At 43.8% G+C, this 27,367-nt stretch overlaps 1 protein-coding gene and 1 non-coding gene across 2 annotated transcripts in view; one reads left to right on the plus strand and one right to left on the minus strand.

The window, feature by feature from the left end:
* Positions 1–27,367, minus strand: part of KIF13A (kinesin family member 13A) — a 203,751-nt gene that overhangs the window by 2,362 nt on the left and 174,022 nt on the right. The window contains 14 exon segments of the mRNA XM_070361021.1: positions 2,554–3,345; positions 9,851–9,955; positions 10,468–10,619; positions 12,016–12,121; positions 13,124–13,171; positions 15,374–15,451; positions 16,763–16,915; positions 17,061–17,153; positions 19,094–19,270; positions 19,533–19,657; positions 21,247–21,302; positions 22,619–22,745; positions 24,312–24,411; positions 25,996–26,034. Of these exon segments, the coding sequence (XP_070217122.1) occupies positions 2,554–3,345; positions 9,851–9,955; positions 10,468–10,619; positions 12,016–12,121; positions 13,124–13,171; positions 15,374–15,451; positions 16,763–16,915; positions 17,061–17,153; positions 19,094–19,270; positions 19,533–19,657; positions 21,247–21,302; positions 22,619–22,745; positions 24,312–24,411; positions 25,996–26,034 (2,151 nt within the window).
* Positions 6,078–6,149, plus strand: TRNAW-CCA (transfer RNA tryptophan (anticodon CCA)). The gene has a single exon. It is a non-coding gene; the product is annotated as a tRNA-Trp (tRNA).

Here is a 27,367-nt window from a genome sequence, read left to right on the forward strand (position 1 = left end):
TCCAAGGTGAAACTTCTAGGAAAAGTAATGACCGGAAGACCCAAAGTGAGAGTGAAAAACACGTCACTCCTGGGTCCACACTTGAAGTCAGACCAGGGTGAGCACAAAAGTCAACCTGAGGACTTCAACAGTCCTCAGGTTTTAACACAGTTAAAACTGTGTTTTAATGAGAAACAACTGATTAAAACCAAAATAATGAAAATACTAAAGCAATTAAAAAAAAAAGATAAAACTCACCATAGTTCCAACAGTACCCTGATGCAATAACTATTTTTGTAAATTTCACTTTTAAACCAAGACCTTTGACAGGGGACCTTTGACAGGGACATGCTATTCTGGAGCAGAATTCAGGCACTGCTCCCATTACTGGCTTCTAAATAATCGAGGCAACAAAACAAGAAATGGGGGGTGAGAGGGGTGCAGTCCCCTTCCGTCTTCTCTGGGCCATGCCTCAAACAGTGCGGCCCTCAGACAGCCTACCCCATTTTCCTCCAGCAGAGGGTTTGTGAAAAGCTTATCCCTCCCCCAACCTGGTACTGAAGCACAATCTGAGGTGTGCGGGGCAGCCACAAATGGGAATCTGTATTTGTTTTTTTTGCTGCTGTTATAATTTTATTCACGCGTTTATTTTTGGCTGTGCTGGGTCTCCGTTGCTGTGTGGGCTTTTCCCGAGTTGCCGCAGGTGAGAGTCACTCTCCAGTCGTGGTGTCTGGGCTTCCCGTGGTGGTGGCTTCTCTCCTTGCAGAGAACAGGCTCTAGCACACTCGGGCTGCAGCGCTCTTGGCTCCTGGGCTCTAGAGCACAGGCTCAATAGTTGCGACACATGAGCTTAGCTGCCCCGCGGCATGTGGCGTCTTTCAGGGCCAGGAATCAAACCCGTGACCCCTGCACTGGCAGGTGGACTCTCTACCACTAAGTCACCAGGGAATACTTAGTCGCACAGTCATGTCCAACTCTCTGTAATCCCGTGGACGGTAGCCTGCCTGGCTCCTCTGTCCATGGAACTCTCCAGGCAAGGATACTAGAGTGGGTTGCCATTCTTTTCTCCGGAGGATCTTCCCGACCCAGGGATTGAACCTGGGTCTCCTGCATTGCAGGCAGATTCTTTACCAATGGAGCCACCAGGGAAGACCCTGGGAATCTGTATTTTTAAGAAGTTCCCTACAACCCCCAGTGGGTCTATTGTGCATTTAGGTTTGAGAAGCACTGTTCCAGACTGAAGAATTAACCCCCGGACCACATTCTTCCTGGACTTCTTGGAAAAAGGACTGAAAAGCTGATGTACCAGCAAAGCAGATTCTGCTTTCAGTGTAAAAGGAAGCTGAAGACTTTGAAACAAATGAATGTTTACCTTGTTAGAAAAGTAATGAGTGACTTTATGCTTATGTTGGGCAAAGAAGTCTTTTTTGAGTTGTAAAAGAGAGCACTCTTGGGTATTTGCAGTTTATTTATGAATACGCTATATATTTGACCACATACTGAAATTTTAAGGGCTAATTCGGAAAACTTGGTGGGGGGGCAGGGAATAGCACCAAACTGGGTTGTTTTGCTTCCTCCACAAAACAGAGAGACTGAAGGGCATCCCGATCATCTTTGCCTTCACCAGCGCCATTGTAGTTCTGTCAGCTCTTTGCTTTGCTAAGCCTGGTGCTCCCATACCCTTTACATAGCTGCGGCTGGGGTCTGGGACCAAAACAATAGTCCTCAGAAGCACATCACCTCTTATTTGCGTAATTCACTGGTTTCCTTGGGAATATTAGCAAGACCCCATTTTTTTTGTTCCACTATTAAAACCAGCCTGGGTAACTTCCAAAGCCCAAACTTTAATTTCTCAGGGAACCCATCTCTGTTTTTCCAACGCATTTCTTATCCAATGGGCACCAAATGTCTATATTCTATCAAATCTGTGAGGCATACCTTCCCCCTGCCTGCGCTTTATAACTCTGAAATTGCTGATATGATTTTAATTGGAAGTATTTTTTTTCTTAATGATACATAAAATAATGGTGTATCTTGGGACTTCCCTGGCAGTCCAGTGGTTTAAGACTCTGTACTTCCAGTGCAGGGGGCGTGGGTTCGATCCCTGGTTGGGAAACTAAGATACCACATGTCTCACGGTTTAGCAAAAAAAAAAAAAGTGTACCTAATAAAAGAAATCATTGATTTGATGAAATCTACCATATTTCATATCAGAATCCTTTGAGATAGCCAGGAATTAAACATCTCAGGGAATGGATATGAGATCAATCCTTATCCATGTGAATGCTTAATTCAACAGGAACCTATACGCCAGGTAAAAAAGCCATGGGTCCTATGTAAGTCATAGTTCTTCTCTGAAACTAAGAAAGTAGACTTACAGACTTGTTCCCCCATAGCCAGCTAGCTGGGCAGCATGTAAGCATGGTCCAAGAGGGCTCATCTACCCTGTCAGAAACACCTGGATGAATCTCTCCTACTAAGTCACTGTGAGGAAGGGCCTCTGCGGGTTGGGGCATAGTTAGCGGTCATCACTGATACCACCAAACCCAAAGGACCACCCCTGGAATTTATCACCTGGTCATTCTCTGCCGAGGAACACAGCTGGCCAGGGTCCTGTGGCCCATGTGAGAAACTCCTACTGTCCGCTGTATTTGGTAGGTTCCTCCTACTCGAAAGTTCTCCAGCAGAAGAATCCGTCAAACCATCAAAATCTTTCCCATCTGACACACCCATAAACTCTGTGAAAGAGTGATCCTCGAGGATGTTTGTGGTGTGTTCCACGGTCACCTCCCTGGGGCAGAATTCCCTGGCCGGCTGGCCGTTTTTGCTGGAGCAGGCATCCTGCTCTGAACACGAGCTGGTCCTACAGAGGGTTCTGGAGTTTTTCTCCGGGATACTGGGGGACAATGGGCTCCCTTTGGCTAAGGCACTGTTTTCCTTGAGTGGCACCACGGTCATCTTATCCTTTCCCAAGCCTCTTTCTAGTTCTGTCAACTCTTTGTTTGAAGATGGTCTGAAATCCTGCCCAAGGGACGGTCCGGGATGCTCGCTGGAATCTGTGTCCTTCGTTGGAAGGGCCAACTGATCTGAGCTGTCACTGGAAGGGACCACCATGTCAGACAGGGTGGCGTTGGAGGCACTGTGGGAAAAGTAGCCGCTGGTGATGCTGCTGGTGGTGGGGCTGCGGGACACCTCCTTCTCTAGGACCTTTGAGTTCGTCAGATCGCCTTTAGACGAAAACCACTCTCTGTTCTCCAAGCTGGCATTGTAAACGCTGAAGTCAGCGAACTCCACAGGTACATAAGGCTGTGAACTTATCAGCTTCCGGCTGAGACCTTCTAGATCATTTTCCTCCTCCTCAGAGTCCTATAAAAACAAACCAAAAGTCAGCCATGAGCTCCTTATAGCGACTGGATGGTTGAGACAAGTTTTAAATACTTAAGTGTTAAAGACACTTGCCTTCACAGGTTTAGGATTTTTTTCTTTTTCCTTCCTGAGTTTGGTTAAATCCCATCACCTATTTGTGGACACAGGTACCTTATCCTCAGAGATCTATGAGCATGAAACTCTTACCATTCAGGATGAAGGAGATTTATTTCTTTGGTGCTCACTCAATGCTGATAATTAGAAACCTTTCCTGCTTTAAGGGCAAGGATGGAAGGAAGTGCAGTGGACTTCTGATTAGTTTCTCATGATTAGTTTCCAGTTGGAGGTTTTCCCTTTTCTAATTAAATGAGCAGAGGGACTGCCAGAGGCAGGGAAGAGCTGCTATTTTATTCTTACAATCCTCACCTTGGGGAGCAAAATACAGAAAAATAAGATGATTTGCAAACGGTTTCTAGGCTATATTATGAGAAGGAAAAGCAGGAAATAAAGACCCCCACGATAGCAAAAGGGCAAAGAACACAATTTCAACAGCCATTCTCAGTATACCACCAAACACTGTAAGTCTATAAAATACTAAATCTGACAATGACTGTTTTCCAGGGTTTTTGAGAAGCAGGGATAGAGCCTTTGACTACAAGATGAGGAAGACAGTAAGAATTATATGAAAATCTCCTTTGTCAAACAGCTTTAGGATTCTGTTCATAAAGGTTGGTAAATACGCAAGAGTAGGTATTATCAACTTCCAGTCTCTCTTCCCAAGTGAACGATTCTTTTATATGAGGTGGAGAACAATGTAGAACACTTTTCAAATAAAAAATAATATTCCTATCTCATTGTTGTTCAGTCGCTAAGTCGTGTCCAACTCTTTGCGACCCCATGGACTGCATGCAGCATGTCAGGCTTCCCTCTCCTCTACTATCTCCCGGAGTTTGCTCAAGTTCACATCCATTGAGTCAGTGATGCCATCTAACCATCTCCTCCTCTGTCGCCATCTTCTCCTTTTGTCTATTACTATTTAGTCATTTCTAACTAACCTTATAAACATCTGGTGACACAGCAAGTATTCCTTTTCTCTTCTAAAATGTGACTTTCGTTCAACAAACATTCATTAAGCATCCTCTCTGTGCCAGTTGTTGTCCTAAGAACCAGGAATACCAATGCTGAGTGAAGACAGGTATGGCCCTGCCCTCGGGGAGTTACAGCAGTGGGCCCTTGCTCTTAGGACGCCCCTGGACGCTGCTGGGTGGATGACATTCCACTCAGTATAACAACAGGGTGACTGTAAAGGCCTGAAAACATTACCCTTATTCATTTCAAGAGAGCGAAGAGGTTGGGGAGAGAGAAGGATGGGGAGGGGAGGAAGAACACACTCCACAGATACGGCAGATGGAATTCACAAATGAACATAAATTTCATCCACTGAATTTCACAGCAACATTCCCTATCTCACAAGATGCTAAATACCTAAAAAATAGCTTACTGTGTTTTAATGCTTCTTAGATTTTAAAACAGCCTGAATATAAATGATTTAAAAGTATCACTAGTCTTCATTCCTTGGCTGTTAATCAGAGGTGACTATTACATATCAGTGATAAAATTCCAGAAATTAGCAAACCAAATTTTTGGCAATACTAACCTTGCTATCTTATTTTTAACTACATTTTAATTGAGTATTAACAGCACTGTTTCAATGGGGGTGGGGTAGAGCGTTCTGTCCCCGGGGGCTAGGGGGAAACGTTTGTAAAAAAGGGCACAAATTGGACAGAACTGTCTGAATCTGTACCTTTCGCTCTATTTTCTAGATTCTCTACTTGACTTGATTCCCAGATGGCTCAGTGGTAAAGAATCTGCCTGTCAATGCAGGAGACACAAGGGATGAGGGTTCTATCGCTGTGTTGGGAAGATCTTCTGGGGTAGGAAATGGCAACTCACTCCAGTATTCTTGCCTGGAAAATCCCACGGACAGAGGAGCCTGGAGGGCTACAGTCCATGGGGCCACAAAGAGTCGGACATGACTGAGCAACTGAGCTCACACACTACTAAACTTGTTCAGATTCCAAATTGGATTTCAAGTGTTTGTTTCTCTTATAATTCCTTCTAATTGAAGCTGGCAAAGAAGTGTAATCCCCAAGCCCAAGAGTACATGATGCAATTGATTACTAAAAAGTTAGTTGTTGCAATGAAAACCAAATTTGAAGATGAGAATTAAATAATCTGGGTCCCTTTTTATGCTTGAAGCTATTTCTTCTGAACGCTGAGGAAAGGTCAACCTAAAATATAACTTTGCTGAGTGAAATATTCAATCACAAATTTAATGTGTGGAAGTAGGTATACATATATTAAAATCAGAAAGATAAACGATTTAGAACAACCTTAGTAAGACTGAAGGGTCTACAAAAACAAACAGGGATCAGGACAAAGTTAGGCACTGGGGTTGGGGTTGGGAGTGGGGGAGTGACCTAAAGAGAAAGGCTAAAGGAATAGGAACACCTAGTTCCAGAAAAAATACAAGTGAGTAGAGATTAATAATTTTCAACATGTAAAAGGAGACGGAAAGTTTATGAAGTTATGGCTTCCAAGGAGAAAAGAGGACATAAGTGGCTTAAACTGCATTTTAAAGGAATTGGGTTAGACAGACTTTTTTTTGGCAGTATCTCTTCACTCTGTATATTTTATTAAATTTTAAATGGAAGCATAGTTGATTTTGGGCTTCCCTGGTGGCTCAGAGGTTAAAGCATCTGCCTCCAATGCAGGAGGCCCGGGTTCGATCCCTGGGTCGGGAAGATCCCCTGGAGAAGAAAATGGTAACCCACTCCAGTATTCTTGCCTGGAGAATCCCACGGACAGAGAAGCCTGGTAGGCTACAATCCACAGGGTTGCAAAGAGTCGGACACGACTGAGCGACCTCACTTTCACTTTCATAGTTGATTTACAATGTTGTAGTTTCTGTTGTACAACAGAGTGAATCGGTTATACATACATACATACATACATATATATATATATATACACACATTCTTTTTTATATTCTTTTCTATGATAGGTTATCACAAGGTACTGAATATATTCCCTGTGCTATATAGTAGGACCTTGTTGCTTATCCATTTTACATATTAGAAACATTTTATGCCAGATATATTATTTATCATTTTGCCTTAAAGGAGACTAAACTAAGCACCTCCCTACTATGTCCTGAGGACAGAGTGAAAACTCATCCTAAAAGTAGGACACTTCTCTATGGCTACAATGTTCGTGATTTGATTTTTTGAGATTCAGTTTGTGCAGCTGATATTTACCTCTAGACAAAACACCTTGATTTTAAGGAGGGATCAAAACTCACATCAAAGCAGGGACCTTCTGTAAGGACCTTCCCCGATTAAAGTCATTTTCACTCCCATTCTCATCGGATATCCATCAGAGAGATGGTCTCTGTTTTCAGAAAGACTCCATCCACCAAGGGGCCCTAGTACTTCTGTCCATGGTACTAAAGGAAGGGTGGACCCTTTGAAGAAACAGCAGCAGCAGGGCGATGAAACTGCCCTGTGACGGGAGCCCCGGGAGTCACTGGGGTCAGCCCCATTCTAATGATGGATGGGGCTTTTGTTCACATGTTCTCGTTTCCTGTGAGACCTTGGGCGAATCACTCAACAAGTCTCGCGTTTCTTCCTCTGTAAGAGGAGAGACCAAAGCCATACACTGTCTGTGCAGGACCCAGGAGAGGGAGAGTTGACTTTGTGCTCTTCTGTCTGCTTCGTGACTTTAAAACAGAGACTGCCAAGGCCCACTGTTACTTTATCTTAGTCATGGAAGACACAGAGTGCATGTGTCTATCTTCCCAGGCTGATGAGACAACAAAACATTGCTTGAAGAATCAAGCACAGCTATATTTACTGTATTTTATGTGAAAGGAAAGGTTACTTTGGTAATTGGATGGGCTGAAAAATAAAAGGAACAATGTCCTGACGTTGCTTCTCAAACACGATTTCAAACTCCTTTGATCAGAAGGAACCACTGATTTGCTCTCTACTTTTCCAACAGTGGAAAAGGAAAGAAAGTAAATAGGAACTCAGGAAGGAAGCAGTTTATATCCACTGATAAGAGGAGAAACAAAATGAAAGCTTCCCAGAGAAAGCAAGTAGTACCCTTAAAATCTACTGAAACACCCCGGAAGAGCTGCTATCTGAAATAAATTAAACGGTTCAATAGTTTCAGAGATGAAAAGTGTGTGGTGAGCCAGATTTCTAAGAAAGTACATGCAAGTCTCTCAAGTAAGACCCCAGCAAGAAAAATGGCTCCATTGAACCCTGATTAGTGGGTTTCATGGTGTATCTGATCTGCTGATCAGATACTTCTTGGATCAAGAAAATCTGGTTCTATCCTACTCTCTGTTAGCTAACAGTTCTGAGATGGGTTTTATTTTAAAATAATAAAAGGAAAGTGAAGAAAATAACTACGAAGCAAATTGTGAACTGTGAGACTATCTGCAGGGCAGCCCGGAAGGGTCATCCAGCAATTTCTTGATGGTGTGTTCTACCAAAACGTATGGTTCAAATAGGTTACAACATAGTACCCATGCACCATATAGATGGGTGCCATGTCAACAAACAGATAGTCAGCCAGCCAGAGAACTGAAGGAGTAACAAAATTAGACCCTGGTTCCTTTAACCTGGGCCCTCCCAGGTGGCACAGTGGTAAAGAATCCACCTGCCAATGCAGGAGATGCAGGTTTGATCCCTCGGTCGGGAACATCCCCTGGAGAAGGAAATGGCAACCTGCTCCAGTATTCTTGCCTGGAGAATCCCATGGGCAGAGAAACCTGTTGGGTTACAGTCTATGGCATTGCAAAGAGTCAGACACAACTGAGTGACTAAGCACACACACACACACACACACACACACTCTTTGGCCCATGCTGCTACTGCTGCTGCTAAGTTGCTTCAGTCGTGTCCGACTCTGTGCAACCCCATAGACAGCAGCCCACCAGGCTCCCCCGTCCCTGGGATTCTCCAGGCAAGAACACTGGAGTGGGTTGCCATTTCCTTCTCCAGTGCATGAAAGTGAAAAGTCAAAGTGAAGTCATTCAGTCGTGTCCGACTCTTAGCGATCCCATGGACTACGGCCTACCAGGCTCCTCCGCCCATGGGATTTTCCAGGCAAGAGTGCTGGAGTGGGGTGCCATTGCCTTCTCCTTGGCCCATGCTGCAGCACTTATCAATTAAGCAGGGGGAAGTCAAGTGCGTGACTGGAGAGCTCACTAACATCAGGGGAGACAAGGAGCAGCTGTCAGCGTGCATGCTCTTCTCCAGCAGGGATTAGGGAGGGGAAGAGAGAGAGAGATGGAATGGGACAATGGTGCCTTTTCTTCTTTCCTCAATGGACATGCGGAATGAGCAGCTCATTTCTCATGATCCCCGAGCGCTCCAAGCATGCAGGAGCCTGGCTTGCTGCACATCCAGGGGGAGGTTCTAGTTACCATCACACCATGTGCATCAGCAGCATTTTCTAGAATCTAGAGGTTCAAACAAAAGACCCCACGCTGATGACACTCTGGAATGAATCTGACATGGCATAGCCAGGGAAGGCCAGGGCCCACCCTGCAGAGCCGATCACACGCAGATGAGAGCAGCAAGCAGACCCCTCCTGCTCCAAGCTGCCTCCCGTTTTCAAAGCCTGGGAAACCACAGGAGAATGAAAGCTGAGACACAGAATCTGAGAATTCTCCCCAGGCCCCAGAACATACACTTCCGTTTTTAAATTAAGGTAGCATTTATGATCTCCAGTGCCTAGTATGTAGTGTTTTAAAAAAACATTTCTCAAATTTGAAATGTGAAAACCGAGCGCTAGGGAATGAGGTTTTTCAGGTAGAGTTTCAACCTACCCGTGGTAAAAACAGAGACGCCATCCTGAAAGCAAGACTGACACCAACAGAGCTGGAATCTATTTTGCCAGCAAAGGTAAAGAGGCTACCTGAGAGGTCCAGATGATGGGGATGGCCAGCGATGGATGGCGGAGCAGCTACAAACTACAGGATAATCTTGGCAACAGCATCAGGCAACACAAGAAAAGCTACCACACACCCACACCTAAATGCACGATTACTTACTCCAAGTAAGTGCAATTCCTCAAGGTAGATTAACTTCAGAATCTGGGCAACGTGTACAGGCTCATTAGAAAGATTCAATATTAGTTCAAGTTATTGTTACACATTTGAAAGACTAGAATCATTAAAGGTGCCTTTTTCTTTCTAAGCAAATTTATACTAAGCAAAATAATAATAGTAAATGGAACACAGAAAAATCACAGGTCACGGCCACATTCATGCAAAATTTCATTACTGATGGTCACATGTGTAAGAAGAAGAAAAAAAAAAAAAGCCAAGACTCAATACATCTCTTAATTTCTTCTAAAGTATTTGGATGATTGTCTGTGAAAGGGCCTTAAACCCACCACCAGGCAATAGGACAGAAATGGTTCCAGGACTTACAATCTTCTTCTCACGTTTGCTATTGAGTTCTACTGGCATGCTGCTGCCATTGCTTCCCGAGGGCACAATGCAGCCAGGATTATGTGCCTGAGATGGAGACATGCTCTGCAAAGGTTAAGACACACAGATGCATCACACAGGAGACGGCGATGGCCGAGATACACCTTAAGTATGTACGTGCATGTTAGAAAAGCAACGCAAACCCTTGTATTACGTGTGAGTAGTGCAGCCAACAGCTCTGCAGGCTTGAGGTCAGCTACTGATGAAATCTCCCAAGACTACACAGATTCTATGCAAACAGTGTAACTGGATTTATCACATTAAAAAAAAAGCCTTTTCTATAGGCAAAACACCGAGGGAACACCTCTTTCTCATTTGAAATACTCTGAAAAAAGCTATAAGCACAAGGAAAATAATAGCAATAACAACAAACAAGAAATTCTACCATGACCCTGTGTGCTTGAGAAAGAGGTTATTTATTCCTGAACAGGATCCATGGAGCGATAACCCATACATGCCAACCTGTGGCATCTGACTGTGTTAATGCAAAGCGTTACTTCTGCAGGGCACAGCGTGTCCATTCTATTGTACACGGTACAGACAAGTCAAGCATTTACCTCCTGGCTTAGAAGAGGCCTTGCTTCAAGCGCTATCCTTTTCTTATGCTCCTCTTTTACAGGCATTAGGGGCTTGAAAAACTTTGGTGGCTGAGGAGAGAATGCTTTGAAAGGGCTGACTGTTAAGGCATGAGGATTCTCTGATGTACAACCTGGGGAAGACAAAAGGCACGGGTTTACAGGCACAGAGCACTTTAACCAACCCACAGGGAGCGAGGCAGGGATGGAGCCAGAAGGAATATCTGGCAGAACAAAAGAATTAATGTGTGAATGCAGTTGACCTTGAACATCGCGGGTCTGAACTGCTTGGGTCCACTCACACATGGATTTTTTTTCATTAAATGTACAGTCGGCCCTCAACAGCCTCAGGGTTTTGCCTCCAAGGATTACGGAGGACTGACTATGGGACTTGTATGCAGGGGCTCCGGGAACCAGTGGCCCTCAGATACCGAGTGATGGCTATATTTGGTCGAGCATTAAAACAGGTCGGCAAGAATGGAGATGTATCTACAAAGTTAAAAAGAATCGTCATAGGCCTGGACAGCAGCAAAAAAATCAGAAACCAAATTTTCTACCTTCTTGTCAAGATCCAGCTTGAGCATCACTTCACAGACCAATTTCAACTCACGCTGATTTTCTATTTCTCTGAATTCTCAGAGCCCGTATTATCTGTAAATGCATTTTGGCACTTTCTGATTTACTGGCTTATTTTCTACATATCTCATTTTCACAGCTGGATTTTAAGATCTTGGCATCTTTTGGTTTCTGTCCCTGCATAAGGCAAGGAGAGGCTCAATCTTAACTCAGTGACTGAATACTTTAAAGTTCTCTCGCAAGCCACTGTTCCCTCAGGCCACCTTGCCCCATATGACTAAGGAAGGACAAATCCTCGTTTCTTGCTTTTACTCATTTTTTACTTTTTGGGGCCTCTACTTCTCCTTCTATATTTTTCTCTTCAATTCACTGGTACAAAGGAACATAGTAGGTAAAATATAAGGTGTAGGTAAGGTAACAGCGGATTGACAAATTCTAAGAATGCTATTCCTTTCAGGGCACTAGGAAATTACATATTTAGGCAATAATGTTGTCACTGACCAAATTCATTTCTGGTATCATTTTTTAAATTTCCTTAGGAGTCAGAGACATATTCTCTTAAAAACGTACTTTGATTTGAGCACAAAACCATGATGGAAGTGGATATGCTTTTGGTAAAGAATGAAATCTAACCATAATGTAATAATAAGATTTGTATGTGTCTCAAAACTGATTTCAAAATCAGGAAATGATCCATGAAATGTGACTTGAAAACTATAAGTGCTACACAAGAAGCCTATTATTAATTGGATGATATAATGGATACAAAGAAAAGAAAATCAAATAAGTGAGCAGGATATGTTCTATTCAAGAAGACACTTTTGGATCATCTAGCAAACTAGAATTTCAGCTTTCTGTCTTATTAAAGCCATCTAGAAAAGAACCTTACCCCCCGCCCCACGCCTTTCCTAAGAAATTATAAACAGGTAACACAGAAAAAAATCTCACCACTACCTTCTTTACTCCTTCGAGGTGAATCCCTAGGCAAAGTTCCATAACACGATACATCCTGGTAACTCGGGCTGTAGTCAGACATGTCTAACTGGTTCTCTGGCCAACCCTACAAGGTATAAACACGGGTTAACTGTAATTACGTTCCTCTAAAATGAGAAAAGAAGCCTGATTGGAGTTTTTTCCTATTTCTTTTTATGGCAGTATGTGCTCTTCTTTTTTTAAATTATAAAATAGATCTAACATGTAGAAAAGTACTGAACGATATGACAAGTGCTATCGTAACCAAGTGAAGAAATGTTGATAGTTTATTCTATTTGTTCAGGATTTAATAAAATCATTACAGATTTAGTGAAATCCTCTTTTGGACCCCTACAGGGCTCATTAAAGCTCCACTTTTATAAATCTGTTATGTACCCAAGATGACCAGATAATTTAAAGATCAACCTACAACACTTGAGAGTGAAACAGTTCCACTGATAATTTTTCTAGGTGGCAGGCATAAGCTTGGATTGCCCCAGGCAAATTAGGTGGTATGGTTACTCTGTATATACTTGATATGTAAAACTTCCAAGCTGGCAAAGACATTGGTATACTAAAGGGGGAAACCTCCTTTTTATCATATACACTTAGCTAATCTCACTTCAGCTTCTCAGGAAATGTCATCTCTAAGGACTAGATTTTAAAATGCTTGAAGGCATAATCTGTTTTGATATTTTCTGAATCTATAGTCCCCAAAATAATAATTTACATATGAATAAGATAATGCTGTACAATATCCTTAATTTCAAGTTCCTAATTTTCCCCATTTGAAATAATTTTGATTTTGCTATGGTGGATGTAGTCATTTAGAGTTAGATCCATAAACACATATTTATTTGATTATGTATGCAATGATCCTGATATGGAACATATCATGCTAAGTAACACTGTAATCCTCAGAGTGCATAGCAATTTCACATCAAGTACTTGAACTTGGAAATGGACACGTGGAGACAATGATCTGCATCAGGCTAAGGTGGGAAGTTCAGAGATTTTAAAAACACCAAGATAACCTAAATTTCCAGACTTAGATCCCATTAATAACCTGGCCATGCCCACAGGCACATACCTTATCATCATCGTCAAAGCCAGAAAGGTCTGGTCGACTGGAAGAGACCTGTAAGAGATGAATGGTTTCATCAGTGTGGTTTATACATTTAACATAACTAACTAGATAAAATATCACACATACAGTTGAAGGTTGTATGACCTTCTCCTTCCCCTCATTCTTTCTCCTAATATTTATTATTTCCTTATTTATTTGAATTTATCATAATTGTGCTGTAATATTTATCATTACCTTTTAAAAAGTATTCAGATTTTCTTTTTCTAACTTAAAATTTTTTATCCATAAATATTTCTCTATGACTCTCTAGAAGATAAGGAATTCCTATTCTCTTTGTGAAACCATAATACCATTATTGCATCTCAAAAGACTCAGCAATTCCTAAATAGTATCAGATATCCCAGTAGTGGTTAAATGTCTATAAACACTATCAGAGCTAATTCTGAGTCAGGATCAAAGCACAGCATCCACTGCAACTGGATGATATATATCATAAGTCTTTTTTAATTTATGAGTTTTCCTTTTTTACCCCCTAATAATAGCTATAGTGCTCTCATTTTTTCTACCATCTAGCATTCTGCAATACAAATGAAATAACAGGAAAATTAGGGCTAAAGATGGAGAAGGAAATGGCAACCCACTCCAGTGTTCTTGCCTAGAGAATCCCATGGACAGAGGAGCCTGGTGGGCTGCTGTCCATAGGGTTGCACAGAGTCGGACATGACTGAAGTGACTTAGCATCCATGCATGCATTGGAGAAGGAAATGGCAACCCAATCTAATATTCTTGCATGGAGAACCCCAGGAACAGAGGAGTCAGGTGGGCTGCTGTCTATGGGGTCGCACAGAGGACATGACTGAAGCTACTTAGCAGAAGCAGCAGGGCTAAGGAACTCCCTCTTTAACTGCATCCCTCAAGTACTGGTATATGTATCATTGGTTTTTTTTTTTATCATTCAGTTCTAAATACATCCTAATTTCCATTATGATCTCTTCTTTGATGCCTAAATTAATTAGAAACTGTGTCCCCCCCACCCCTGCAATTTGTAACTTTATGAGTCTCATCATTAAAAGAACTGAAATGTGGTCAGAAAAAGTGATCTGTTTGAAAGTGACTATAGGGATTTGCTTTTCGGACTACTGTAAGGCAAGTTTCATGAATGTTCACCAAGGGGACTTCCCTGGAGGTCCAGTGGTTAAGACTCCACGCTGCCAATGCAAGGGCACGGGTTCAATCACTCATCAAGAAACTAAGATCCTACACGTCACGCAGGATCAAAAAATATTAAATAAATGTTCATCGTGTTTGTAACCATTATCTGGCAATTCTTGAGAATGGGAAAGCAAATCAGTTTTCCTTGAGAGGATCTGTCTTTCACTCTCTGCTGCTTCAAGAAGGAGGCTACTTTGAAGTGGTCCACGCACTCCTCTGTCCTTTCTTCCTACGACGGTGCCACCTTCCACTAGACACAGTGTCTGTCAACTGGGTTTCCTCGCTGAAATGATTTGTTGAGGAAGGTCATCAACATGAACAGCAGGCACCACAGGAGGGTCTACATGGAGATGCCTGGCGCCCTATCACACCGACAGTGAGATCCCTGGGGCAGCTAGAAGCAGGCACAGAAACAGTGGAGAGCAGTACTCAGAAGCGCTGGCACAGGACCTCTGACCCCACCATCTTTAAACCAACATTTAGTGTACATCCCAAGAAACTTCTTCCAAGGACATGCACTCTATGTGGAGAAATTTGCAAGATTCCACTAAAAGCTTGGGGCTTCCCTGGTGGTTCAGATGGTAAAGAATCTGCCTGAAATGTGGAAAAGCCAGGTTGGATCCCTGGCTTGGGAAGATCCCCTGCAGGAGGGAATGGCAATCCACTCCAGTATTCTTGCCTAGAGAATTCCCATGGACAGAGGAGCCTGGTGGGCTACAGTCCATGGGGTCACAGAAGAGTCGGATACGACTGAGCAACTAACGTAGACACATACACACCACACTCTAAAAGCTCAGTCCTGTTACCTGTAATAGCTTGTGGGCAACATACACACATATGAAGCTCAGTCCTGTTACTTGTAATGGCCCTCTGGTGGGCATCTCCAGAACAGAAGAACAGGCTTGGCACCCTGGGAGGCCCACACCTGAGCCAAATGTAAATCTCCCTGCCGACACACCCTGACCTGGTTCCCCTGACACGCCACACCCCAAACCCTGAGATGAGTCACTGGGACGACAGCCCCGCCGCGGGTGAGCTCACATTGTGAACGTTGGGCGTGCTGAGGCTTCGCCGTAGGTGCCGAGCTTTGGTGGAAAGCGCTTCTTTGACCGTCACCGCCTGCAAATTTGAAAATGACATTGATTTTTCTTCCTCCCATGACAAAAGGAATATATGTTTATTGTGAAAGATTTCAAAAGTATAGAAATAAATGTCATTTCAAGCCTATATTACCAGCCCTACCCACCCTGTATTTACAAAACTGGAATCTTATTGTTTTCACTAATTTTTTTTTTTTTGCTTAATTTATGAAAAATATTTTTCATAAATAAAACCAGGAAGACTGATGAACTAAAGGTATTTTATGTTGTAGCTTTACATATAGGTGCGTAGAGGAAACACGGATGAAATACCACTAACTATATATGCTACTTGTGAAACTACAATCAACTTTCATGCTGCTTGTGTTTCACTCCGCCACAGTTTGGGTGGGACTTCCACTAAAGGAAGATTTTTCTGAGAGATGCCCATCTGGATCCTCTTTTTGCTCAAAGCACACTTTTCATGACTTCTACTGCCTCTATGGGTGACACCTCCTCTGGAGTTTCATGACCTAGTGGATTCTTTTCACCTGGCAATATCTTGCCACAGAGGTTAACCTTGGTCCAAACACTAGGGGGAGAGAGAGAATGTGGTTAAGGATGTGGACTTCAGAGTCAAGCCTCCTGGGTTTATATCTGACTTTGTACCGATTCTTAGCTGGGTGCCCTTGGGCGAGGTGGCTCACAGCTGTCAGCCTCAATTTTCTCATTTACAAATGGAAATGATGACAGCATTTACCTTGCAGGGTTACTTATTTATTTTTAGAATTTCTTTATGGTACAGTCACATAATATACAACATACTATCTTACCCATATTTAACTGCACAGTTCAGTGGCACAAAGGACATTCCCATTGCTGTGCAACTCCCCCCATCATCCATCTTGAAGATGAAATAATGGGGCTTCCCTAGGAGGGTTCAGTAAAATGCACTCGTCTGAATTTGTGTCACTCTTTTGTCAAAGTAACTATTTTGTCTAATGAGATGGCTACTCAAGTCTTCCTTCTCTCATGGGTTGAGAGAGAAGGTGTGTTGGTAAGTAAGTTCATCTTTATCCATTTGGGGTGAAGGCTGGTGATCTGTCAGATGGTACAGAATCTGCCTGCAATACAGGAGACCAGGGTTCGATCCCTGGGTTGGGAAGGTCCCCTGGAGGAGGGCATGGCAACCCACTCCAGTATTCTTGTCTGGAGAATCCCACGGACAGAGGAGCCTGGTGGGCTACAGTCCACGGGGTTGCAAAGAGTTGGACAGGACTGAGCAACTAGCACCATCAGTTTTCACTTGCTGGTGATCTCACCCTCCCGTCCAGACCCTGCAGTTACTTGCCTGCCGGAGTCGTTCCAGGCTCAGAATGTTCTCCACCTGCAGCACGCCCCGCGTGTACTTCTCGATGTACGTCTCCCCATCCGACGTGCCTTCATTCTCACTCCTTGCAGCCATGAGAGCCAGCGTCTCCCGGTCCTCAATCTCCTCTGTTGCCTAAGGAGACAAGCAGACACTTACTGTTAGGTGAACAATATTTCTCTCAAAACTGTGGTGAGAAAATGGTTTAAAAGTTTTGAGACCTAACTCCTTTTCCAGTACTCAGATTCTGACATTTCAAAAAAGTAATATGTGCTTTTACCTTTGGTATGTTGGATACTATTTCATAGGTTACACCACAGGAATAAAATATATTCTTCAGTGATATTCTCCTCTTCAAACTCTGGGTGAAACTCTGGTAGAAAAGGAAAGTTGAATTAAGCAATGTGGAAAATACAAGCTATTTAGTATTATATAAATTACATAAAAAAACCAATGACTATATTTTTGATACATATACACTACACAATAAAACAGCAGAACACTGAATGGAAAAATCTTTGTCCTCAATCCTGAAGGACAGTAACATCCAGCTATTAAATCTGGGGATTAGATGACAGAATCTGCAGTCCAGCCAGGGCTTTCTGTGGTTGCTTCTCTTTACCGTGTGTGTATTTAGTCGCTCAGTTGTGTCCGACTCTTTGCGACCCCATGGACTTTAGCCCGCCAGGCTCTTCTGTCTATGGGATTCTCTAGGCAAGAATACTGAAGTGGGTTACCAATTCCTACTCCAGGGATCTTCCCCACCCAGGGATGGACCCCAGGTCTTTTGTGTCTCCTACACTGGCAGGCCAATTTTTTACCACTGAGCCACCTGGGAAGCCCAGGTTATACATTAACATACTATACATCATCATGATATATAATTAACATTACCTATCAACAAATTTTACCACTGTTTAAAAAAAAACCTGAAAGTGATTTTTACGCTGTACATTTTCTTCAAGAAAAGAGATTCCTAGCTTTTACTCCAGGGGAAAAAGTCCAGGGGAAAAAGTACATTTGGAAAAGTTTCTTAGGAGAAATCTGGGATTCACTGCTTCTCTTTCCCATCCCATCTGCTATCTTTCTTCTTGATGCTGTCAGGGTTTAATCAGTCCATCCTGGCAGCATCAGAAGTCAGCTCAGAGCACCTGTTCTGCTGACAGTGCCTCTGAGATGAGATCCAGGGAGGCGTTAGGAGACGGACTTGCATGCAGCCTGCCTTTGTCCTGGTTTTGTCATTAACCTGCTTAAGCCAGGCACTTAACCTTTTTCAAACAGAGAAATATCAAAAGTTCACTGCCTCCTAGGATTATGGGTCTCAAACTGGTCAAGGCGGAAGAGTTCTTTGCTGGATGGCATTTAGTTCTGCTATCCTCAGACCCTGTCATCTTAGATAAATGAGAATCAGATTATAACCTGGTAGCGACTTGCACAGCCACTGAATTAACACCCCAAACACCACTTTGTGATAGCAAGGAGCAAGAAACTTAGTGCTCATACAAAGGTGGCGCTAGTGGTAAAGTGAAGTGACAGTCGCTCCGTCGTGTCCGACTCTTTGTGACCCCATGGACTATACAGTCCATGGAATTCTCCAGCTCAGAATACTGGAGTGGGTAGCCTTTCCCTTCTCCAGGGGATCTTCCCAACCCAGGGATCAAACCCAGGTCTCCCACATTGCAGGCGGATTCTTTACCAGCTAAGCCACCAGGGAATCTCAAGAATACTGGAGCGTAGCCTTTCCCTTCTCCAGCAGATCTTCCCGACCCAGGAATCGAACGAGGGCCTCCTGCACTGCAGGCGGATTCTTTACCAGCTGAGCCAACAGGGAATCTCAAGAATACTGGAGCGTAGCCTTTCCCTTCTCCAGCAGATCTTCCCGACCCAGGAATCGAACCAGGGCCTCCTGCACTGCAGGCGGATTCTTTACCAGCTGAACTACCAGGGAGCTGTCAGTAAAGAATCTGCCTGCAATGCAGGAGACGTAAGAGATGCTGCTCCATCCCTGGGCCAGGAAGATCCCCTGGAAGAGGAAATGGCAACCCCCTCCAGTAATTCTTGCCTGGAAAATCCCATGGGCAGAGGAGCCTGGCAGGCTACAGTCTGTAGGGTCACTAAGAGTCAGACACAACTGAGCGACTTCACTTTCACGCATTGGAGAAGGAAATGGCAACCCGCTCCAGTGTTCTTGCCTGGAGAATCCCATGGGCAGGGGAGCCTGGCGGGCTACAGTCCATGGGCTTGCAGAGTTGGACACGATTGAGCGACTAAACAACAACAACACGCAACGGCAGAATCAGGCCCTGTCACTACCTGTTTGTTGTAAATGTTGGCTGCAATCCGTTTTCGTAAGACCAGCTCCATAGCCGCCGGGTGGCTGAGCTGGACTGTGGTCTTCACTATCAGGTAGATCCTCTCATTCTGCGGGGTGACCCTGTTCAAGTGAACGGAATCATGCACCGAGGAGTCCCAGGAGGCTGTGGCTGAAACCTAGGGACCCAGGAAGGAGGGGGACATGGAAATAAAACAGCTCAGCTGTAGCAGTTTTACATCATGAGCTAGAAAACCACACACAACTCTATTGAATCACAGATGCTTTCCCTCACCTTTTGGATAACACATATATTCTATTTTTTAAAGTTCCCAGTCCACTTCTCCAAAAGCCCAGACCACAGCAGCTTAATGGGCAGACAGGCCCACAGGCATGTGCATTAATCTGAAGCCCTTTAAGAGACTCTTTAAGGCCCATTACCTCCTCGTCACTGTGCTTTATGATGGGCAGGTAGAAAAACTGGCTGCCGTGCTCCTTGGGGAGGATGGAGTTCACGCCTGATGCGTGGGGGCCCACGAGCTGCTCATTGGCACTGAGGTCATCCGCTGACGAAGTCCAGGGAACAGATACAAAAGTGGGGGAAAGATCAGATTTCTTTTAAGCAAGCACCCCAAAATTTTAAATATGCTTTTTACTGATGAAGTTTATAGGTAATGCTATTTATTTTTTTCATCCCTTATTCTGCAGTTAAAACAGTGATTCCAGTGCCCACAACAGTTTCTATCTTTTACAGAAATAACTGTGGGAGCCAAAAGGGTGTCTTTGAGACTCTTCTATAAAATGGACTGAATATATACCATATGTAGTCCCGGAAACAAACATTTTTACTACGTAAACATACCTTACAATTGTACTGCTTTCTGATGTCAGTTCCTCTCATAACCTAGTGTTAAGTTTATGGTCCTACTTACGTAATTTACACTAAATTAGAGATTTGTTGGAGAAGGAAATGGCAACCCACTCCAGTACTCTTGCCTGGAAAATCCCATGGATGGAGGAGCCTGGTAGGCTGCAGTCCATGGGGTTGCTAAGAGTTGGACACGACTGAGCAACTTCACTTTGACTTTTCACTTTCATGCATTGGAGAGGGAAATGGCAACCCACTCCAGTGTTCTTGCCTGGAGAATCCTAGGGACGGGGGAGCCTGGTGGGCTGCCGTCTATGGGGTCACACAGAGTCAGACACGACTGAAGCGACTTAGCAGCATCAGCAGCAGAGATTTATTTGGTTAAATTACCAACTTAGCAATAAAGTTCTATGCATTTGGGAGAACTTTGACGGCCATCCTCTCCAATGCCCTACCCAGTGTAGGATTCACTCTTTACAGATCTCTGGATACAGTTATTCAGCCTTTCCTTGTATAATGGGGAACCTCCAATAATGGGGAACTCACTGCTTCGTGAAGTAACAGTCTACTTCTAGGCTTTTAAAAAAATTGCCTGCATTTTTTTAAAAGAGACAAAGCCAACCTCCCACGTCTTCATCGGTTACTGGTCTTCCCTCCAGAAGAGAGGTTCTTAGGCTGTGCTTTGAGAATCCCAAGGGCCCTGCAGAAGGGCCTGCCTATCCCTAAACTCAGCAGCTCCACTCTCATATTCCACACGTGGGGTTCCATTCACGAGTTCATATTGAAAATAGATTTTGCAGCTAAAACACATTGAAAACACTTGCCCCAGGTTCACCCAGGTTCAATCTAGATGCTATAATAACGGACAGCCCTTCATGTAGGGTTACAAATCATCACGGTCTAGGAACACCACCATTGGCGGTGGGGAGCAAAGGGAACCAGTCAGAAATGCAGATTCCAGAGCACCGGCAACATAGAAGGATTCAGAACTGTAAGGGTGATGACTTTCTCATGTAATTTCCATGTCTGTTACTGTTTCCCAGCAATAACTCAACTGCAGTTTTTGTATGCAGCTCTCAATCTCTCGAGTGTTCTTTTTTGAAGAATAAATTTCTACATCTGTCTTTCAGTGATTCTATATGTCATGGTTTTATACATTTGGTTGTTACCTCGATAAGGCATGTGAGTGATCAGACAAGTCATTTAAGGGCTAAAGTGCTGTGGGTTTGACTAGATTGCAAACCTCATTTAGGGTGACAAGCCTCGGAACAACAGGTGTCTACTTACCGTTCAAATCAAGGAAGAGAACCGGTATGTGGGTTTCCATTCCAGGTGGTGGGATCCTAAATTTAATAACAATATTTCATCATAACAAAATATGGGTTTTGCCCCTTGTTAAATAACTAAACATCACAGAGGCAGGGAAGCAGAAGAGAATCATTGTGGAGACAGATACAGCTCTTACAAATGAAACCTTCTCACAATTCTTATCATCCTTATTTAACACAAATCATGGGATTTGTGTGATTTCTATAGAGAACTACCAGTTATATGAATTACATGTAATTAATTGAAACAAAGATTATTTTGTCTTTCTGAGAATAATTCTAGTGATGGGAAGAAGAGAAGTCACTATTTTAGAGGTGGTACAGAAAGCTGGATTGATTTGCCTAGCTTCTTTTGAGCATCAGGACTGATAGAAAATCAGTGCTTAAGTGTTGACTCTATGCTAGTGACCAAACTAAATAGGCATGAAGACAAAAAAGAAGACATTTCTGCCCTTTTCAAATATGCTCAAGAAGCACCCTTCTTTTAAGTCAAGATATGAGAATTTCTTGACTGCAGTCGTGAAATTACAAGGCACTTGCTCCTTGGAAGAAAAGCTAAGACAAACCTAGACAGTGTATTAAAAAGCAGAGACACTACTTTGTTGACAAAGGCCATCTAATCAAAGCTATGGTTGTTCTAGTAATCATGTACGGATATGAGAGCTGGACCATAAAGAAGGCTGAGCGCCGAAGAATTGATGCTTTTGAACTGTGGTGTTGGAGAAGACTCTTGAGAGTCCCTTGGACTACAAGGAGATCCAACCAGTCTATTCTAAAGGAAATCAGTCCTGAATATTCATTGGAAGGACTGATGCTTAAGCTGAAGCTCCAATACTTTGGCCACCTAATGTGAAGAACTGACTCATTGGAAAAGACCCTGCTGCTGGGAAAGATTGAAGGAGGAGGAGAAGGGGATGACAGAGGCTGAGATTGGATAGCATCACCGACTCAATGGACATGAGTTTGAGCAAGCTCCAGGAGATGGTGAAGGACAGGGAAGCCTGGTGTGCTGCAGTCCATAGGGTCACAAAGAGTCGGACATGACTGAGCGACTGAACAACAATGAGAATTTCTGGAGATCAGGAAGTTGTGTCCGAGGTGCTCATTCCGGGGAACCGAGGAGCGTGGTATCTGATTCCTGGCCAGTGATAACTGATCTCTGGCTTCCTGAGAGAGGACAGTGGTTGCAGCAGGCAAGGACAAGAGGGATGGGAGCACTGGGGCTGGGCGGCCCTTCCCTGGGCAGCTTGTAGTACTTAACATTTTCTGTGACAATCTCAGCAGGTCACTCGCCTGACCCGCCCCAGGCCACCACAGGAGAGGGGTCTCACCAGTCGGCAGGCGCCCCGGGGATCCCGCTGCCCGGCGCAGGCACCAGCACGGCGTTCCTCTCCTCCGTCAGCCCCACCCACTGCTCCACCAGCCGGGCTTCCCGCTCCACGTCATCCTCCGTCTTCTCTGCGGGCAAAACAGGGGCATGAGCACCAAGGGGGAGGAGAGACGATTTCTAAATTTAAATCGGTTTGCACTGGGTGGTATCCAGGAGTGGCTTAACCATCCGTGATGTCCTCCCCCGCAAAAAAAAGGATCTGAGGCTCTGAAGTTTAAGCCTGAGCAGCTCATGGGGGCTAGAACACCGGACTAGCAGAGCCTAAGCTAGGAAGAATGGAAAGAGCAGTGGAACAGGAATGAGAAGACTCGGGTTTTTTTAAGAGTTCTGTCATTTGGGAAAGTTATTCCACAGATGGGTCTTCATTTCCTACTTTGTCAAATAGGGATCCTACAAGTCATGTAGATATCATGCACCTGTCAGAAGGATCCAGTGCAATAATGGAGAGGGCACTGCTTTACGAAACCACACATCATTTTACAGAGGATTAAACATGGTCTCTTGCACTCTGCAAAATGAACTTATTCTCCTTCAGACTTGTAATGCAAGGGATTTTATTTGATCTATTTTGCAATCCTCTTAGCCTAATTTAACTCTGGAGTGAGTTTGTTTTTTAAAGATATGTTGAAGTTCTAACTCCCAGCACTTTATCATTTTTTGAAAAAATTAATTTATCTATATTTGGCTGTGATGCGCCTTCATTGCTGTGCTCGGGCTTTCTCTAGTTGCAGTGCGCAGGCTTCTCATGCAGTGGCTTCTCTTGGTGCGGAGCATGCGCTCTAGGGAGCTCGGGTTTCAGTCCTTGCAGCTCCTGGGCTTTAGGGCACAGACTCAGTAGCTGTGGTGCACAGGCTTAGCTGCTCCATGGTATGTGGGATCTTCCCAGGCCAGGGACTGAACTGGCATCCCCTGCATTGGTAGGCAGACTCTTAACCACTGGACCACCAGGGAAATCCAAAGTGGGCTTTCATTAGCAGGCTGAGCGCATACAAAAACTGACACCAAGCTGTTTTACGGGAGAGGATTTTCGCTGCCTTCTGTGTGAAGTGGACTCACATTCAAGGACATGTCCTTTGGTGGAGAATCAACCACACTGAGTGAAGCACACAATCTGGATGAGAAACTGGCGTTTTAAGAGCACATTTCTGCTCTAGAATCCGAATGGCTGTTGCCGTTGGAAGCAAATGGAATCCTGGAGGTTGGGTAGTGGTAAGCAGAGCTGCAGAGCTGACTTCTGGCTACCCTCAACAAGCTGAGCACATGGTTTCCGACCAGTGGTAGCCGAGGCCCACCTGCCATGTGTCGTGGGTTCAAAAGTGACCCTTTCACTGCAGTTCTAGGATCTGGGCCTGGAATATCTCATATGGACATGTTGATATTGATGGCATTTGCATTCATCAAAATGAAAACTGAATTTAACATTTAATGTCATAGTCCACTCAAGTAATGAAACTTACTACTTTCAAATTTAAGGCCTGTTTAAACCAACCTTGCACAACAACAATTCACTAATATCTATAATTGTAACAGGGTCAAAAATCTGAGATACTGTTGTGTAGCTAAGGGAGGAAAACAGCCTACCCCCACTATCCAATGGAAAGGCAACTCCCAGCCAAGAGTTACATCTCATGTACCTTTTTTGTTGCTGACTTTTTTAATCTGTTCGTCTAGGTATTCTCGCCGTTTAATGAGGGCATCCGACCACCTCTCTCTCACGCAGTTTAAGTCTTCTTCCTGGCATCAGGAAGGGAAAACATTTTCCTGTAAAGTGCACAGATAACTCTTTCTTTTTTTTTTAACAAAAGGTGTTTCAATTGATTAGGAATCTTTTCATTAGGAAAGGCCATTAAACGTTGCCGTGTGATTAATATGCAAGAAAGCACAGAAGCCTTAGGAACCCTGCATGCTGATTGAGGATCCTGATTTTCAGAAAATCAGAGCCCCTGGACTTCCGAAAGGATAATTATACTTAAAAGCAAGAGAAGCTCCAACTATACCAGCTGTTATACAATATGTGCATCTATGTATTTAAGTTGTAGCTGTTTGTTTGAAGAGGTTTGTGATTCTAAGAGGAAGGGCACCAGAAACAGACCCCCAGTTTCAAAACAGCAAATGGAGAATCACATTTTCACCATTCATAGCTCAATGGCTTGGGTAACATGTATTTTCTGAAAGGCAGAGAATAGATCAGCGGAGAACCTCTCGCACTTGCTGCAAAGATCTTACCTCTACCTGCTACCATGAGGCTAACCAAAAACGCCCCATGCAAAAAGCCAACATGCAGTCAGCCATGCTGAGAAATCCCGGAAGCGGATGCTGGACCTGACTGTGAACCACAGGGCAGGAAGTGCACAGCCAGCCACGGGACGTTAGTTAATGGCGTTGCTAGATTCAAGGGGAGACTGGTATTTACCCTAAGATTTGTTTTTACTTGTTTGTTTTCTTTCTCAGTAAAGCTACGAGGCAGGAAAGACACCTACCAACCCTATTCAGAAGGCTTTGACTGCCTAATTCCAGTCTAACCCATAAGATGGTCCATTAAGAGCAGACACCTGAGGACTTCTGAGGTGTCCCCTATGACGGATCCACACTTTACTTAGAGGAAGGCACACCAGAAAACATGCTCTTGACATTTATGTAGAGAATCAGTACAGAGACTGGGAACCAACCCAGAAAGCTTCATCTTGGTTCGTCACCTTGACCATTACTGTAATCCCACATTCCACTGACTGCAGGATGGTCAGCGCTACTTCACCTGTGCACTTTTTCCTCTAGATTTCCAGAAAGAGTTAAGGCTGAGAGTTAAGTTCTCCAGGTTATGAATAACTAAGTTTGGCTTTACAGAAAGAAGAAAACTGGCTAAACAAAACCATGTGCTTAAAATGTCTCCAGTTTTTCTGTCTGGCAAAAATCTTTAAAAATCAAATCGCATGTTAGAACAGTGTAACTCGCTCGGATGTAAGATGCTAACTGCAGGTTCACATAGGAAACAGGTCTATTTAAAGATTATGGATGGATAACTACAGTTCTTAAGATCAATTTAATACAGCGATTGTGGTCTTGTTTAGAAAGGCTTTACAAGCTAGCAGTTCGAGATGGCATGGCAAAACGAACTATCTGCAGATACATTTTGAACTGATGGGGAAATCTGTAGAAACAGGATTGTGTCCCTGATTACGCTGAAAGCAAATCAAAAGCGAGTAAAAATGGCATATTCTTGCTCTACGGCCCTTCCTCCTCCCTGCCCTCGGCTTTGCGGATGCTGGCAATTAGCAGCAGCTGTGCCCCATGCCACAGGATTGACAGCAACAGTAATACCTGATAACTATCCATATCATCACCATCCTCATCATCTCTCTGGTAGGAAAAAAATAAACACAAAGGACATGCATTTTGGTTCTCAAACAGCACACAAGGAAAACAGGTCTCTAAGGTTAACACACACATTACAAAGGACAGCACACACGAACAGCATCGGCATAATAAACATTGAACTGAATCTCAAAAACTGGATTTCATTCACTTGCCTATAGTTAACTTAGCGAATTTAAGATTCTACTTTTTTTTCTTTCATCGAGAAAGCAGTCATTTAAAAATAGGAACTGTCTTAGATTCTCTTAGCTGGGGAGAGGAACCAACCCCACTGGGTCAAGACTTACCCCACTGTTATGCAAAGTTGCTATTAGTTTCTGGGTGAGCTGTCAATTGAGATTTAGAGTGGGCAAAGTTAGAAAGGACTTTGGAGAGTTTCTTGCTCAGTCTCTTGGTTTTAGCTATGAGGCAGCTGAGGCCTGAAGGATGAAATGATTGAACCCAAGGCTCACACGGAGAGTGGCAGGGGTCAGGACTGAGGCCAGGTCTGTGCCCTTGACCTGGCACCACACCTCAGTTACTGTGACATGATCCCAGGGGAAAAACCACTGGGAAGCTAAGACTCCACGTACAGTCAGTGCTCTGTATCCACAAGTCCCCCATCCGTAGATTCAACCAACCACAGAAGTTTCCTCATACAGAGGGCGGAATGTACCGGGCCATTTTATGTAAGAGACTTGAGCATTCTCGGACTCTCATATCCAAAGCAGGGTTCTGGAATCAATGCCCCTGGATACCAAGGGAAGACTGGAGAGATTCTGTATACTAAACTGCTACAGTAAGAGTTTATGACTACGTGGGGCTACCCTGGTGGCTCAGATGGTATAAAGAATCTGCCTGCAATGCAGGAGACCCAGGTTGGATCCCAGGTGGGGAAGATCCCCTGGAGAAGGAAATGGCAACCCACTCCAGTGTTCTTGTCTGGAGAATTCCATGGACAGAGGAGCCTGGCAGGCTACAGTCCACGGGGTCGCAAAGAGTTGGACAGGAGTGAGCAACTGTTACTCACTCATGGTAAGAGCACAGCCCACGATTTTGGATACACAGCTCTATCATCCACCACTGTAGGACAGACCAGTATTCATGTATCAGTCAGGTGAGAAAAACCAAAACTGTCTAGACCCATGACAACACTTTACAATAACTACATAAAATAAGCATTTTTGGCAAAAACATTTGCCAAACAAAATGATTGTGTTGAAAATAAAAGGGTTTTAGTTGAGACGATTTTCCTTAGAAACAAGAATAAGGAGAGAAAAGGAATTCGCTGGTGGTTCAGTGGTTGGGACTCTTGGGCTCTCACTGCTGAGGGCCTGGG

This window comes from Bos mutus, chromosome 23 (assembly GCF_027580195.1).
Source record: "Bos mutus isolate GX-2022 chromosome 23, NWIPB_WYAK_1.1, whole genome shotgun sequence".
Lineage (NCBI taxonomy): Eukaryota > Metazoa > Chordata > Mammalia > Artiodactyla > Bovidae > Bos > Bos mutus.